The sequence below is a fragment of the Rattus norvegicus genome, chromosome 17 (assembly GCF_036323735.1).
Source record: "Rattus norvegicus strain BN/NHsdMcwi chromosome 17, GRCr8, whole genome shotgun sequence".
Taxonomy (NCBI): domain Eukaryota; kingdom Metazoa; phylum Chordata; class Mammalia; order Rodentia; family Muridae; genus Rattus; species Rattus norvegicus.
Window position 1 is genome coordinate 22,780,746 of NC_086035.1, and position 15,259 is coordinate 22,796,004.

Consider the following 15,259-nt stretch of genomic DNA (forward strand, 5'->3'; position numbering starts at 1 on the left):
CGTGTTGTTTTCTGCATTACATTTTTATTACACAGACGTAACATGAAGATAAATTCCATTTTGGAAGCAATAATCTTTTATTTATATGAAACCATCGTTAGAAAAAATGCCTAGCATCATTGCTGATTTCTATTTAAATCTTGATCTGATTAAAATTCCCTAAGATAAATTGATATGTCTAAATATGATTTGTAAGTAAAACTGTTTGAGGAAAGACTGTCGACATGTTCATGGATTGATAGTAATACTAACAGCAAATACAGCAAGAGCAAAAGCAAGTGTAGACATGAGTTTGTGTGTTCAACCCCATCCATCCTCCTCGGGATGAGGACGACACACATGTTATTCATTGTCAGCTAAGACCATTGGACCATGTTTCTAAGTAAGGTAGAGTTAAGCCAGGAAAAGGCAAAGTTGAGGTCTGTCTCCTTATTTTCTGTTTTTAATCACTCAGTGTTCATATAAAAACCGGACTCCTTTATTGCCTACCTGCAGTGGGTAGGGCTTTCAAAGGAGGATAGAATGATGGGCAGTATAGGAGGGAGACCACAACAAGGCCAGTTGAACAAGAATCGAAGAGACTTTCTCCATGATAGTCATTACCAAAGCTGACATTTTCCTCTCTGTGTGTTGACCTGGTTGTTCTCGACTTGGTTAAGAAACAAGCATAATAGTCACATGCTTCATAAGAGAATAGTCAGCTCAATGTCACCCTTAGTGCGTCTCCCAGGACACACACAGAGCTATGAGTTGTATGTGTCATTTCCAGGCTTTCCAGTCTCTAGGGCAAGCATTTCTCTAGAGTTAACACAGGGAAGCAGAGTTCCAGGAACAGTCACTTGGCAACTGTACTTTAATGAATGGTGCAAAATTATCTTTCCAAGTGATTCCCCCATCTAAGACCTCCCTCTGTCCAGTGTACCTGAAGACACTGCTCTCTCCACTCATCCCACAATGACATCGGATACACATAGGCTTTTAAATCTCATTTCAATTTCCATTCTCATTTGCATTAAAAATTCATGTTTTCCACCTATTGTTGCCGTTTGTATGTTTTTTTTTCTGCTATGAATCACATAGTTTCTCCAAAAAAAAAAAAACAACAAAAAACAAAAAAAAAACATTTTCCTATCAGAGCATTTGACATTTTACTGACATAAAATATGTTTAGGATAAGAATTCTGTCAAATATCTGAGACAATAACTTTTTATAACGTAAGTTATCTTCTAAATGGTATAATTATTGTGTATAGTACCAAAGTTTTGCATGTTGACGAACTTGAGGTCATGAGCCTTCATGATTTCTGTTTTTACCTGAAAGCCCTTTGGTTAACTCTGTGTCCTACTGTGTCAAGCTAATTAGCTTTTTATCATCACGGCAAATACCAGAGATAATATCCCTGTGGGATAGTTTCTATATCGCCTTGACACAGGCTAGGGTCATGTGGGAAGAGGAAACCTTAATGGAGAGAAAATGCCTGGTTAGAACTGGCTGTGCAGTCATGTCTGTAGGGTATTTTCTTGACTGATGACTGAGGGCCCAGCTCACTGTGGATGGCGCCACCCCTGGCCTGGTGGTCTTAGATGATACAGGAAAGCAGGCTGGGCACATTGTAGGGAGCAAGCCAGTAAAGCAGCACTCCTCCATATCTGCATCAGCTCCTGTTTCCAGGCAGCCTTGGGTTCTGTAAGGGTTCAGCTAACTTCACTCAAAAACAAAGCCCGCCAGAGAAAAGCGCAGATCCCGCCTTCTGACATCACAGGCTGCACAGATCCCACACATTCTTCTGCTCAACGACGCCCTTCTCTCTGAGGATACATCACGACACTCCGTTCTATGAAGCCTTTAGGAACGTATGTTCTCTGGACGACTATCGAATTTTACCATTTGATGTCTATGAGGTGGTTCCTTTGAAAAATGTCCTCCAGAGGCTCCCGTACTGGAATACTCACTCCCCACTTTGTGGCACTGCCACTGTGGGAAGTTGCGGAGCCTTGGAGGAAGAAGGACTTCACTGGAGGCTGGCTGTTTGGTCTCCCTTTCTTGCATCCTGTGTGAGGGTGTGAGCTCTCATTTCCCTACTGGTGTCATACCCGCGGCCCCCCCCCCCATGTATGTGATTGGTGTTGTGCCTCTGTCACAATGGGCTCTTATCCCTCAGAAACTGTAAGCTTCCCACCCACTAAACGCTCTGCCTTCTGTAAGTGGCTTCTCGTCGTGGTGTTTTATCACAGCAACAAAAAAGTAATGCGGTCTGATTGTCTGATTTTCCTGTAAGACACTGGGGGGGGGGCATTTTGAGTAAGACACAGTATTTTACAGTGTGTGTGTGTGTGTGTGTGTGTGTGTGTGTGTGTGTGTGTGGTGTGAACCCATCTTCAAATGAAGATGTAGTTGCCCTTTTACTGGTGATAAATTCTTCCTATTTCTTAGTATCTGTCCTAATCTAAAGCATTAATACAGTGCTAACATTTATACGCATATTACTATGTCCTAAGAATTGTTTAATATATAATACTATTTTTTTTAATTCCCCCAAGCCCTCTCAAGTAAGGACTTATTTTTGCAGACTGATAAATGAGAAAACTGAGGCACAGAAAACAATACATTTGGACAATTAGCTGGTTGGCTAACCACCTGGAGTCCGGATTTAGGCAGTCTGTTCTCCAACGCTGGCTTTCTGTTATTTAATACTTAAATCAGAGCATATGCTTGTCCTCGTTTGATGAAAAGACTATCTATCACTAATGATGTTGCTGCGATGGCTTTTTTTAAAATTCACTTGTTCTCATAAAGCATGCATCCGTGAGATGGCGTGTAACAAGAGTACAGTCTATGGCCACTTAAACCTTGAGCGGTGATGGAGCTAAGCTGATTAGATTCTATACTCTGGCTGAATGGAGGAACTGAGCAGAAATTTTAAGTTGTTCATTTGTAAGCCATGAATACTCGACCTCACTGAAAATCATTCATAAATGCATCGGGCAAGTAGTCTTCAGGCTGAAGCGGTCTGCATCTAAATAGCTAAGCTGATGCCTTGGGAGACAATAGTGAGTGCCCGCCGCGGGCGTATCAACTCCAGCTGAGATCCTAAAGAAGAACACACAACTGGGCTCAGCGCAGAAACGTTACATGTTTTGACTCCTGAATCTCTTGTCTTTCAATTCCCTCCCCCCACCCCCTGCCCTACGTTCTTTTCTTTTTTGAAGGATTTAGAAAAATGAAAACAAAGGGTTCAAGGAATTTGTTTAGTTACAAAGCAAAACAAACAGAACATTTTTTTTCTGGGATAGGTCCCTGGGGTCCCTGTGTCGGGTCTGATGGTTATCTCCATTTAAGGAACTTCAGAGCTTTGACCTGAGGCCTCAGGGTTGTTTAAGCATCAAAGGAGGCTTCTGCACCCTACTCTGAATGTTTTACACTATTTCCGACTCAAGCTGAGGCCAAGAAAAGTATTGCATTAAACATTTACCTCTACGGCCTTTAATACACAGCTTTTATTTTTTTTTAGTGGTTTTGTGATTGAGGTTTTTTGTTTGTTTGTTTGTTTGTTTGTTTGTTTGTTTTTTGGTAAATCTTTTTTTTTTAAAAATGATGTTTCTCCTCATCCTTACTACAGAATATTTTTGAGTTTTTCATAATCAGCACAATGAATGCAAAACGTCTCAGCCTCTGTAAAGTATGAAATGATGTGAGTTATATTAACTATTCACCAGAATAGTTAATATGCTTCTAATGAAGATTGGGGGGATTGAATCAATAATTATGACTGCCTGAATGGCTATTAATAACTAGACTCTTTTGCATGAAATTGTAAAATTCTTCCAGTGAATATGAATGCCAAAGCAAATGAGTATACCTTTCCGTCCAATGGAGGAAGATGTTCCAAATAACTAAATCCAAATATGTCGTAGAATACAAATGGCGAACCAGTCTTAACATTTGACCCTACCGGGCAAAAATAAGCTTCGCTATTAGCAAAGAAAACTAAGCATGCTGGGCTAATTGAGTGATCTCAAAGCTGGCTTTTCCTTCCATGACTGCCCTCCAGGAATGTAAAGCCTGTGTGTCTTCCATCTAGCCTGGCTTCCTTAGATCTCATTTGGCAACATTCACGGGTAAATAGCTAAGCGTACGGTCTTTCAAGTCACTAAAGCAAATGAATAAAAAATGGTTTACCTCAGCAAGAATAAAGACTTGGCTTTATTCTAAATGGCTTCATGAACGATATCTTTGTTTTTAGCCCACACGTATATGGACAACTAAAACAGGGTCATTTATTCACTTCTATATTTTTAAAAGCCAACGTAAAAGGAGGGGGGGGGGACTCAGGTTAAGTGCTGTATGGTGACTGTAGCTGGCTCATTCTCAGGAACACTAGCTATCAGCTGCCTCGTTTTCTTGCTGCTTTCATAAATAGAAGTGATGAATATCTTTGATTCCCTCTACATCTTCTGATTACTTTCTTTTCATTGTCGTTAAATAAGTGCATTTAGAGAGGCATAATTTGATGCCTTGTCTGTCTCATAGGCACATGTATTCGAGTAATCATGCTTGTCCTAAGTACAGAAAATTTGCTCCATTTCTTTTTGAAAATATTTCTGAAAGGATCAAACTCAGGGATATTAGGATATTATTATAATAAAGCCAGGCTGGTTTTTTCAACCACACCTAGAACCAAAACAGTGTGAATCCACATTTATCTTTGTCCCTCTCCATCTAAGTTTTATAATAATCACACAAGTAACAGACATATTGTGCCCTATAATGGTCAATAATTGTACTTAGGCATTGACATGTCTTCTGCTTGATTAGAATTGTCACTTCTGATTACCCCTTTATCTCCTGCTATTTGAATTAAATGCTTCATCACTAAATATTTTTATGGTTCCTATTATATAGAGTCAGAGAAAGAGCATAGAAAAAGGTTCTTTAAAAATCTATTATCTATGCAAATATACGTGGCACTGGGCATAGTCATTTCTGAAGGAAATTTAAATGGAATGTTTTCTGAATACTAACAGATGTTCACCTAGAAATGAACACACTCTAAGCCAACCACTGTAAATGAAGACTGGAAAATCAGCAGAATTCAATGGGAAATATCAGATAGCCTCACTATCAGGCTAGCTTTGTATCCTTGAGCAACTTTCTCAACCATAAAACGGGGATAACATCCCATTGTATTATTGTAATCATCCTGGTGTGGGGTGACTTTCATATTGGTCTTAGCCTAAAAATGGTGCAGTCTACATATAATCTCTAAACAAAAGTTTAGTATGAGTTATCTTGCTAGTGTAAGAATATTACTTGATCTTTGAAATGTAATTCTTTCTGTGTACACTTAGGTGTTCATTTGCGTGTGTGTGGGTGTGCATTTTCAGGTCCACCTGCATGTGTGTGTGCTTGTGTGTGGAGGCCAGAGGTTGATGTCGGGTGTCTTCCTCAATCGCTCTCTATTTATTGAGGCAGGGTCTCTTAGCCTCGCTCTCATGAATTCTGCCTAGTTCAGCTAACCAGCTTGCATCAGGGACCAAGCCCTTGTCTCTACCTCTGAAGTTCTGAGATTACAGGTAGCCACCTTCTGGCCTACCTTTTCTGTGGGTGTTGGGGATGCAAACTGTGGTCTTCATATTATGTGTCAAGCGCTTTGTCTACTGAACCATACCCACCTGCCCCCCAATAGCCTATTCTTACTATTCCCAGGACTATACTTTCCCTGGTGATCTAGGGAAGGGAGAATGGCCGATACTAAACTGGCAAATTGGTATAATTTACCCAGATGCCAAAGCTCTGGTTTCCTGTTAAATTCTCTCTTGTGCAGTCAGCCTGTCTCTTCAGGTGATGGGGTCTCTTTGCTCACTGAGCTACACTTATTTGTGCCATTAACAAACACCTCCTGCCATTTCACCAAGCCTACAGTATAAAAAGAAAGGATATGGGGGCCACCTTGGCAAAAGGTAGCCTGTTTGCCTCTCACTCTGGTCTGTGTGACTTCCCTCTCCAACCTACTTCTGCTGTCTTCTTAGTGCCATAAAATAGTAGCTCACTGGAGAAGGTCTTTTAGGCTCCTAAGCCTGTGCCCCCTTTTCTCCACTAAAATGACCTGCTGAGCACCCTATGTGGAGGCACCCACAGTGCTTGCTAATCAAGCTTAGATCTACCCTTTGTTTTCCAGAATGTCATCACAGCCTCACCAGATGCCTTGCTGAATCCCAAACAAGTGGCTTTCATATACAGAATGCTGCTATACTGCTCAATCCAGCAAGGCAGGATTTCATCATGTTTGTGAGACACGACTTTCTTGCTTAAGACATAAGGAGAGCCAGTCTGATCAGGAGGAACCAATGAGATGTGTCAGGTTATCCCTTAGGTCTAGTTCCCTTAGGTCTCCCTCCTGTCTGTACTATTCTTCCTACCGATTTATTGTCTCTGCTTAATGGAGTCCCCGCATGGCCAAGATTCTAAGTCACCTCCTTGAAGCACTTACTGGTGAGTCCAGGCAAATGATTTCCCTCATTTCCATTTCTACTCAGCTATATCATGGACCACTTTAGACCCTCAGGATACTATCCATTTTGCTTATTTACTTTTCTACAAAGCCTGAACTCCCGAAGGGTAGATGTCATTTAATCTGTATTACAAATGCATTCTCAAAGTACTTTCTTTTCCTTTCCATAACGGTGGTGATGAATATTTATTGAACATCCAAGTGACTCTTCTCTCTTCCATTTTTCTTAGTCTCTCTGATTATCCCTGTTCTAGTCTTTGGCATCATAGTCGTTTTCAAGTCTCAAATCCAACACATCCTTCAAAGTACAGTGGTCCCCATCACCAATAGATCGTTTACTATTTTATAACTATAAGTCTCAACTTTCCTGTGGTTATAGTCTATGGCTTCTATGATATAGCTATGGCTTAATATGATTCTCTAGTTTATATGACTCAAGCAGGTGCTACTTTAGGTTGGAAAGTGTATGTTCTTGGGTAATGTGTATAGCATTGGATTTGGTTGGTAATTAGGTCATGACTCAGTTTTCAGAGTCTGAGAATCTTCAGGTCCATCCCTGATTCAGAAGACCGAAAGCGTCTGAGTGGTTATGCATGCAGATGTGTCCACAATGCTCTCTCACAGAATGCGTGACGCTGTAGATCAACCTTTGTATGAAAAGCTAGCAAACCTAATGCTTACAGGATATAAGTCCTTGTGACTTTCAGATTATGTAATTTATAGAGGAAAAACATTCTATTATCCTGCCTTTAAATGTATTCTCTCCATTTTTACAACAGTAAAAGTTATTGTCATTAAAATATTATATATACCTGTTTAATTATTTTTGTAATCTTTTGAGAATTATCTTTACATTTTAAATAAGACAAAAATCATAGAAAGTTGTTTTGAAGACTCTTGTTTTAAAATTTGCTACCCCAAAATGTTATATAGTTATTAAACAAAAATAAATGAAAATCACCATGTTGGTGTTGCTTAATCTTGATGTCAAAAAAAAAAAAAGGAGTTAAGAGGAGGAGACTGGGAAGATGACCAAAATGTACTGTATGAAATTTTCAAGAATTAGTAAATATACTTACAAAAATTAAATACTAGAGGAAAATCTCAAGGCTAAAAGGAAAAATACCAAGAAGGTGGTATAGCCTGACTTGAGCATTTGAGAAGAAAAAAGGAAAGAAGAGAAAACGGACTTGACAACCTTTAAACAAACCACTAAGCATGCTCTCTAAGCCTCGCTAAGTGCCATCATTTAAAACCCGGGTCAGAGATTAATAAGAAAAGTGTTATTTACACCACTTCTGTGAAAGGAAAAAAAATTAGAGCTGTGTTATTAAAAAAGAGAAATGAGGAGCAAAAAGCACTACATTAAATGTCAGCTAATTATCATTCTGAAAGGAGTAATTATCACTGTGGCCAAAGTTTTAAGCATGAAAACAAAGTGACACAAGTGCCCTTGATGTATGTTAACTTATAATAAACTTTCATAACAGGTAGATTCATTTGTGAAAACTAGAAAAATGACCTTCAGTTCAGGTGCTTTCCCCCTAACACGTCTGGTAGTGGCTTGGTGGTAGACACATGCAGAAAGAGATTAAGATTCATATTGTTTTTAAATTTCCTTTTTGCAGTGCTGTGGAACGAATCTAGAGCAGTGGTTCTCAACCTTCCTAAGGCTGCAACCATTGAACACACTTCCTCATGTTGTGTTGATCCTAACCATAAAGTTATTTTTGTTGTTATTTCATAACTGTAATTTTGCTACTGTTATGAATTGTAATTCAGATATTTTGGGAGTTAGAAGTTTGCCAAAGGCATCCTGGCCCACAGGTTGAAAATTGCTGACCACAGCTTATTATATGCTAGGCCCTTAACTCATCTCAAAGCCCACAAACTTCTTTTTGCCTATGGTTTTATCAATAATTTAATAGATTTTATGTCATTGCATCCTAGCTATCTGGAAACACAAAAGGACAGAAGTCTTAAGCAGTGTCACTGGCTCTGTGACAGACATCACTTGCGAATCAGGCATATTTGGGAACATCGAGTGGACAGAGCTTCTTTGGGAAAGATAACTGGAGAAAGTGCTCAAAATGAGCCATTCACTTCCATATTTTGTGCACGTAATTAGTTCAAAACAAAATGGTTCCAGTTTTAGTAATAATTTGTAACTGGCAAAGACGGTACTCAACGATGACGGAATTATATCCTGCTAATCTGCCAAAAGTTAGAAACCTTGTCCAATGAAAAATATACTTGTTCCACTCACCCAAACTTCTGGGCAGTCTGGGCTAGCAGCATAGCATACTCTCTGACTGCTGTCTACCTCTATGATGAATCACAAGGCTGATTGAAAGCTGCCGTCAATGTTGCTACCCAGTCGTCAGCTTATCCCTTGCCAGGGAAAACCTCACTCCAGTTTGAAAATGCATCTTTTTTCCCTTTTCTCACTGTAGTTTGAAAACCTTAATTTGAATAAGATGATGACTGCATGAGGAAAACACTTGAAAAGCCACATTGAGAGAGTCACTCGTAATGATGGTATGTACATAATGGAACGAATCTTGAAACATCTAAAGAACAAAACGAGATTAACTTACACTAGATCATTATTAAATTTCCAAAAGAACATCAAATATAAAACAAGATTTAATCCATGATTAAATGTAAGACTCCTCTAAATTAATAATATTCTATTTAAACCATTTGGAAAAGTTCAGTGTTAAAATTGTGAGCATAACTTGTGAGTTTGAAGAACTCATAGATTCACCCACAGCATCACCTTATCGGGGGCAGTGTTGCTTATATATTGCTTTAAATGCAAGACAAGAATAGAATACAAGGTCATGACAAGAAGTTAAAATGACAACTGTGAGAAACTGGGAAATAAAGCTTGTTTTCTACTATTCTGTCAGAGCAGTGGAATTTCTAAACTTGAGTTTTCTAGGACCCTCTGAAAGGAAGTCTGCACTATCTGTGGAAACTTTGAGACCTAAGCTACAGAAATGTAGGTCTGTAAGTAAAAGCATTTGTCCATGTCTGTAGTACGCCTTCTCTCAAAGCCAAAGAAATGATCCCAAGGGTGGCTAACAGGGTATCTTCAAAGCCTTCTCATACTCCCCTATAACATAACTTCACTGGCTTCAAGTGTTTACCATTTTCATGAAGGGACCATGGAAACCCACGATACACTGCCTTAATGTGCTAAGTATTCAAATTCCAACATAGACATTTCTTCCACACAAACCCAGCACCTGCAATGACCTTAGATAAGGCAAGTAGCTATGGTGAGAATGTGTCAGCCCACCGCATGACAGCTTCCAGACTGACTGACAGTTGGGTTCCTTAGGATAGAAGCAATCATTTCTAGGGTCGCTTAAACTACACACCTAGGTTTCTCTCATTGTAAGCCTTGTTGGATCCTTTAGGATTTGGTGCCGGACAGAATTCTCTACATAAGTATTTTTTTCACTTAATTTACATTTCCCAGAACCACATTTAGGATCTGTGTTCTTTTCAGGATGTCCATTTTATACATTTATAGAAAATGTTCTTAAGTAGTCAATTATCTAATGATTAAATAGCTATAAGACTACACCCGACAATAAGAAAAAATTGTCTTTATCTCTTGATTTTTGGACTCTAGCCATAGTTTCACAGGTAAAGGAGACCAATGAAGCTTTGCCTCTCAAAACTAAGGACCAGCTATGGAAGGCACAGAGAGAGCTAGGAGGTATTTCCCCAATGAAGTGTAAAGACAGCACAACTTAAGCACCAGGAAAGTCTGTGAACAGTATTTTACTGAAACAGTTCATAACACAGAAAATCTGCCTGAAGTATACAGTTACTGTCTTACACAATGACAGATCCATTTGCAAAGACTAATATGAATACAATAAATATGAGGTTTACATACTAATTTATACACAGAAACTGCCCCACAGCCATAAAAATTTATATTTAACAGTGCAACATATCATTTAATCATCTGATTTATTTGACAAGTTTCTACTAAACACAACTACCTGGTTTTCATATACATATATAACATATTGTATGTATATAGATATTCAACCATCTGTACAGATTCTAAACATAAAACTCCTAAAAGGCACAATTGTCTATACAACATGTACAAAAATGGCTGGAGCTAACACAAAAAAACAATTATTGGTCAAAAGTTCATGATTGCACAAAGATTAGTCATGAGTTTACGTCAGAAAAAATGTGCTTTAAGGAAAGGAGGGTTTTTCAAAAAAACCTGCTATTAAAAAAATCAATAAAAAACAAACCACTAGGTTGCTATGACAAGTCTGTCCTCATCATCATCGCTGCTCACGTCGCTGAAGTGCACAATGGGCTGCCTGTGGGGCACTGGGGGCCTGGGAGCCGGTCTGTCTGTGGGAAGTGATGTTGGGCCTGAAGCTACAATCTTCTGTAAAGCTTCCGGTATGGGTGCCGGCTGCGCCTGCGCAGAGGAACGCCCAGGCAACACGTGACTCGCAGAAGCCACCTTCTTGGTGTCCATTTTGCTTGAGCCGTCAGGCCTTGCATGGTCAACTGAGGGACCGGGCACTGTTTGTGGGGTTTCCTGAGGGCCTTCGGGCAACCTCTGTGGAGGCTCGGCACTGTGTCCCTGGCCTGCGGGCGTCTGCGGCTCCACTGTTTTGCTGTTGGAAGTGGCAGTTTCTGGAGTCCCCGCGGTGCCCACAGCCACGGGGCCAACAGAGGGGATCAGGGTGGGCAAGGCGATGTTGAGGATTTGGAGACCTGGAATGTGTGTCTGTGTGGCGGGACTGCTCTGTGCAGGAGCGTTGGCCAGAACCTGGAGCCCTACTGCGTTGAGGGCCAGGCCTGGGGGGTGCACCTGCGGACCCACGGTAGCGTTGGCCAGGCCCACGATATTGACTGTTTCCATTCCCAGGGACGAGAGCGACTGCAAGGCTGGGGGACTTAGGTTCTGCAGGCCTGGCACGTGGATTTGGCCGATGGGAATACATGGCACAACACTGCTCAATTCAGCCACTCCGGTAGGGCGATTAGTAGCGCCAGAAACTTCAGTGATGGTATCCACAGGGGTGCCCACGGTTCTGTGAATAACGCTCACAGCAGGGATGGTCAGTTGCATTGGCCCGGCCTGAATGGGTACAAAAGTGGAGTAGGTGAGACCGGCCGGCACCACATGGATACCCCCTACGGGAACCATGTTGTATGGGGTCCTTGATTGCTGCTGGGAATGCAAGGGGAGATGGCTGAACAAATGTGTCTGAGGGGAAGGCAAGCCTGGAGACGGTTGCAAGGTTATTTGCTGCTTCGGTTCTTGACTCTCAGGGTGAGGTGAGACTGAGGAAGAAATCCTGGCTGCTGGCTGAGGGTTGAGCTGGGCTATAGTAGCAGGAGGCAGTCCCACAGATGGTGAATCCTAAAAGACAAGAGACAGTGAGCCTAACAGCAGAGGCTCCTCCATAACCATAAGGTACTCGTGTTCAATCTGTTCTCAGTGTGCTCCCAGGTATATTTGTATTTGACAGTTGTTGGCTTGCTAAAAAAATTGCTTTGATTTTTTTAAAAAGAAATTTTCAATAACAAAAATAGCTTCATTTTAAATTTCTTTCCTATTACCAATACTAGGAAAAAAATGATATAGTGTTTTGCAATCCGCAAACCAGTTTTCTAGGCATTACTTTATACTGATAGATGAACATGACTATTTTTATGTTGATGATATTTTTTGGGCACCAGCTTCACCTCTTTCTTTTAGAGACAAGGAGACGTTGAGAAATACCATATTAATTAGCTGTGCCAACTCAACTGGGAAAAAATTAACCAAGATATTATTCACTTCTGAAATGAAGAGCTGTTACTAAGACAAAGGTCTGCAGTTGTCCATTAATTGCTAACTCATTCGTAAGCTGTCTACTGACGGCTACATTTTCAGGCATTGGTAGTTATGTGGCTTCCATATCTAAGATGCATTCGGCAGCTTAGGACACAGGTGAACACGATTTTTAAAATGCTGGGGAGGATGAATCTTACCTGTCCTCCCTTTCATCCATGACTTTTATCTACATACTGGCTTTTTCCTTGCATATACATACATTTCTATATATGTTAGGGAGCTGTATTAGTTCACATTATAATTTAATTTCTATACTTAACAGAAAAATTAAGTTTAGATTTAGTATGTAAAATTCTAAACCTTTGGGGGTTGGAGATTTAGCTTAGTGGTAGAGCGCTTGCCTAGCAAGCGCAAGGCCCTGGGTTCGGTCCCCAGCTCCGAAAAAAAGAAAAGAAAAAAAAATTCTAAACTTTTATTTTTCTCCAGTGGGAAACATCTTTTCCCATTAGGAAATAAGCCCTACCGCCTTGTTCAACACACAGGGGAAGGGAAAGAATTGTCAGAGAGAGAGAGAGACAAAATTATTTGTTGGTTAGGAGCCAGCCATGGAAAAGCATACAGTAAACTTCTCAAACTTCTCCGGAGCTGGGTGTCTGGCACTGAGCTCCCCCGGAAGGAAACTTTCCTAAGATATTCTATCAGTTTGCTCATGCAAACAACATGAAATCTTGAATCATTTTTGTGTCCCACTAAATTTGTTATGACTCCTACTAGCAAAGCACAAAATCTGGAAAATGTGCTATGAGCTCATCATATCCACATTAGTGGAAACACAAGAGTCAACCACTGGGTCCTTACGTCTCAGGATGTGGGTTTAAAACTGGTAAATACATGTTATATTGTGATTTAAAAAAACTCCACAATTAATAAAGAAGTATATTTTTTAAAGCAGCACCACAGGTTATAATATACTATGTGGAGTTTTGTCAAGATAATTTACAAGGCTTTAACAGACATAAATGAATTCTGTCATCAATTAACAACAAAAAGGTACACACTCATATGGTCATAAATGATTTTCTTTAATCTATTAGGTTTTCCTTATAGAATAAGAAGAGAAAACAAAAAACAGAGAATTCCCCACCCCTACTCCCACACACTCATCTACCTGTATTGAAGCAACAGTGTTTCCAGCTGCAGGGCTTCTCAGAGCATCAGATTCAGAGTAATGCACAGACATCTGATGGCCGGGAGACCTGGGGGTAACTTCTGGGGAGATGGGAGTGTCTACAGGAGGAGCCAGTTCAAGCTCATCTTTCCCAGTATTCTGCCTGGCCTTTGCTGTTAAGTCTGTCCTGTTAGGGTCAATCTGCACCGTGCTCAGAACAGTCATCTTGGTGAGTAATGCTCTAGGCAGAATGTCCATTGGGTCAGTGTGTACCCCTGAGAAGCAGCTGGAAACTCTAAGGTCCTCCTCTACACTCCCAGGATCCTGAAGGCCGCTTCTGGATGGGAGATGCTGTGGGCTCGCTGTGACTGACGGTGCTGCTGAGAGGCCGGACTCTGCCTGGCTATCGTCATCATCCTCTTCGTTGTCATTATCATCCTCATCTGGGCCATCAGATTCTTCAAGATCAAAGCCAGACCGCTCGCAACCGAATCTTTGCTTTTCGTCTAATATGACAACCAAAAAGATTTGTTACAGAATGTTCTACAAGTACACAAACACGATGATGTCATTTTTAGAAGCTCAGCAACACTGTCCAGCACACAGAAGATGGCCACCCACAGCACACTTCAGAAGAGTGATGCAGAAAAGCAGCCAATCAAGTGGCAGGACATGAGGGGAAGGGCCATGATGGGGTGGCAGGGAGGCACATGGAATGAGCCTTCAGAGAGGAAGACACAAGCACAGTGTGAGGTATAAAGAAAAGAAATAAAGCCTCAAGTATTATATTAGAAAAACTCTTAAATATGACAAGAACAACTGTTCTAAGCTTGTTCTCTATTTTCCTATTGTTGGGTCCAAAGGAAGCTCCCTCTTCCCAAATTCCAAAAGGCAGAGGGACAAATGGCTATCTGTGGCGCCTCTTAGCATGTCACAGCAATGCTGGCCTCCAGGCACGGATACACACTACCTGCTGTACAGTTCAAGTCCATCCTGGCTCTTCATATCTCCCCCCGACCCTAAACTCAGCCCACGGGAGTCGTGGGCCAATGACTGACTCACGTTACAATTCTGCTGTTTTCACAGGCTCAGCACTCTTCTTCCTTTGGCCTCCCTTTTGGCTTCTCCCTCCATTCTAGTTCTCACTCCATGTTCCCTATACCCCCCTGCTTCTCTCATGGCCAGGTCCAACCTGCTGGCCATATTCAGTCCACCACTTTCTCTGCTCTGACTGTAAAAATTAATCTGTGACCATGGAACGGTCCTGTTATTAGTTTATACACCTATATCTTTATTATGAAATTAACACACCCACACTTTGTGGTACTTGATTTGTTAGTAAAATAATTTAAATTTGATGGTGTATTGGAAACATTTTAATTGTTCTGTAGCAGTGGCAATGCTCATTGATATTTAAAGCCTTCCCCCACCCCCCACCCCCAGTTGTATCTATCACCCAGGCGTGATAGCCAAAGCACGTGGGAGCCAAAGGCTGACATTTAGTGTCTTCCTCAATCATTTTCCATGTTTTTTGAGACAGGGTCTCTCACTGAACCAGAGACTTGTTTAATCTAGACTAGGCTTACTAGTAAACCTCTGGAAAATCTGCCTATGTCTAATTTCCAGAGCTGTGGCCAGAGGCATATGCTATCTTTTTACATGGGTTCTGGGGATCTAATTCAATTCTCTGTGCTTATGTAGCAAGTACTTTACCCACTGAGCCACTACTATGATCTCTTCAAA

General features: G+C 40.9%; 1 protein-coding gene across 5 annotated transcripts in view; it reads right to left on the bottom strand.

The window, feature by feature from the left end:
* Positions 1–10,109: 10,109 nt before the first annotated feature.
* Hivep1 (HIVEP zinc finger 1) overlaps positions 10,110–15,259 on the bottom strand; it is a 129,505-nt gene continuing 124,355 nt past the window's right edge. For 4 of the 5 annotated variants that reach the window (XM_039095309.2, XM_039095308.1, XM_039095310.1 and 1 more), the window contains 2 exons: positions 13,517–14,022; positions 10,292–11,931 (listed from right to left, as the gene is read on the bottom strand). In XM_039095309.2, coding sequence (XP_038951237.1) covers positions 10,804–11,931; positions 13,517–14,022 — 1,634 coding nt within the window. In that variant the 3' untranslated portion in view covers positions 10,292–10,803. Of the gene's footprint in view, positions 11,932–13,516; positions 14,023–15,259 lie in introns of all 5 variants that reach the window. The other variant, NM_001105751.2, reaches the window with a different exon arrangement.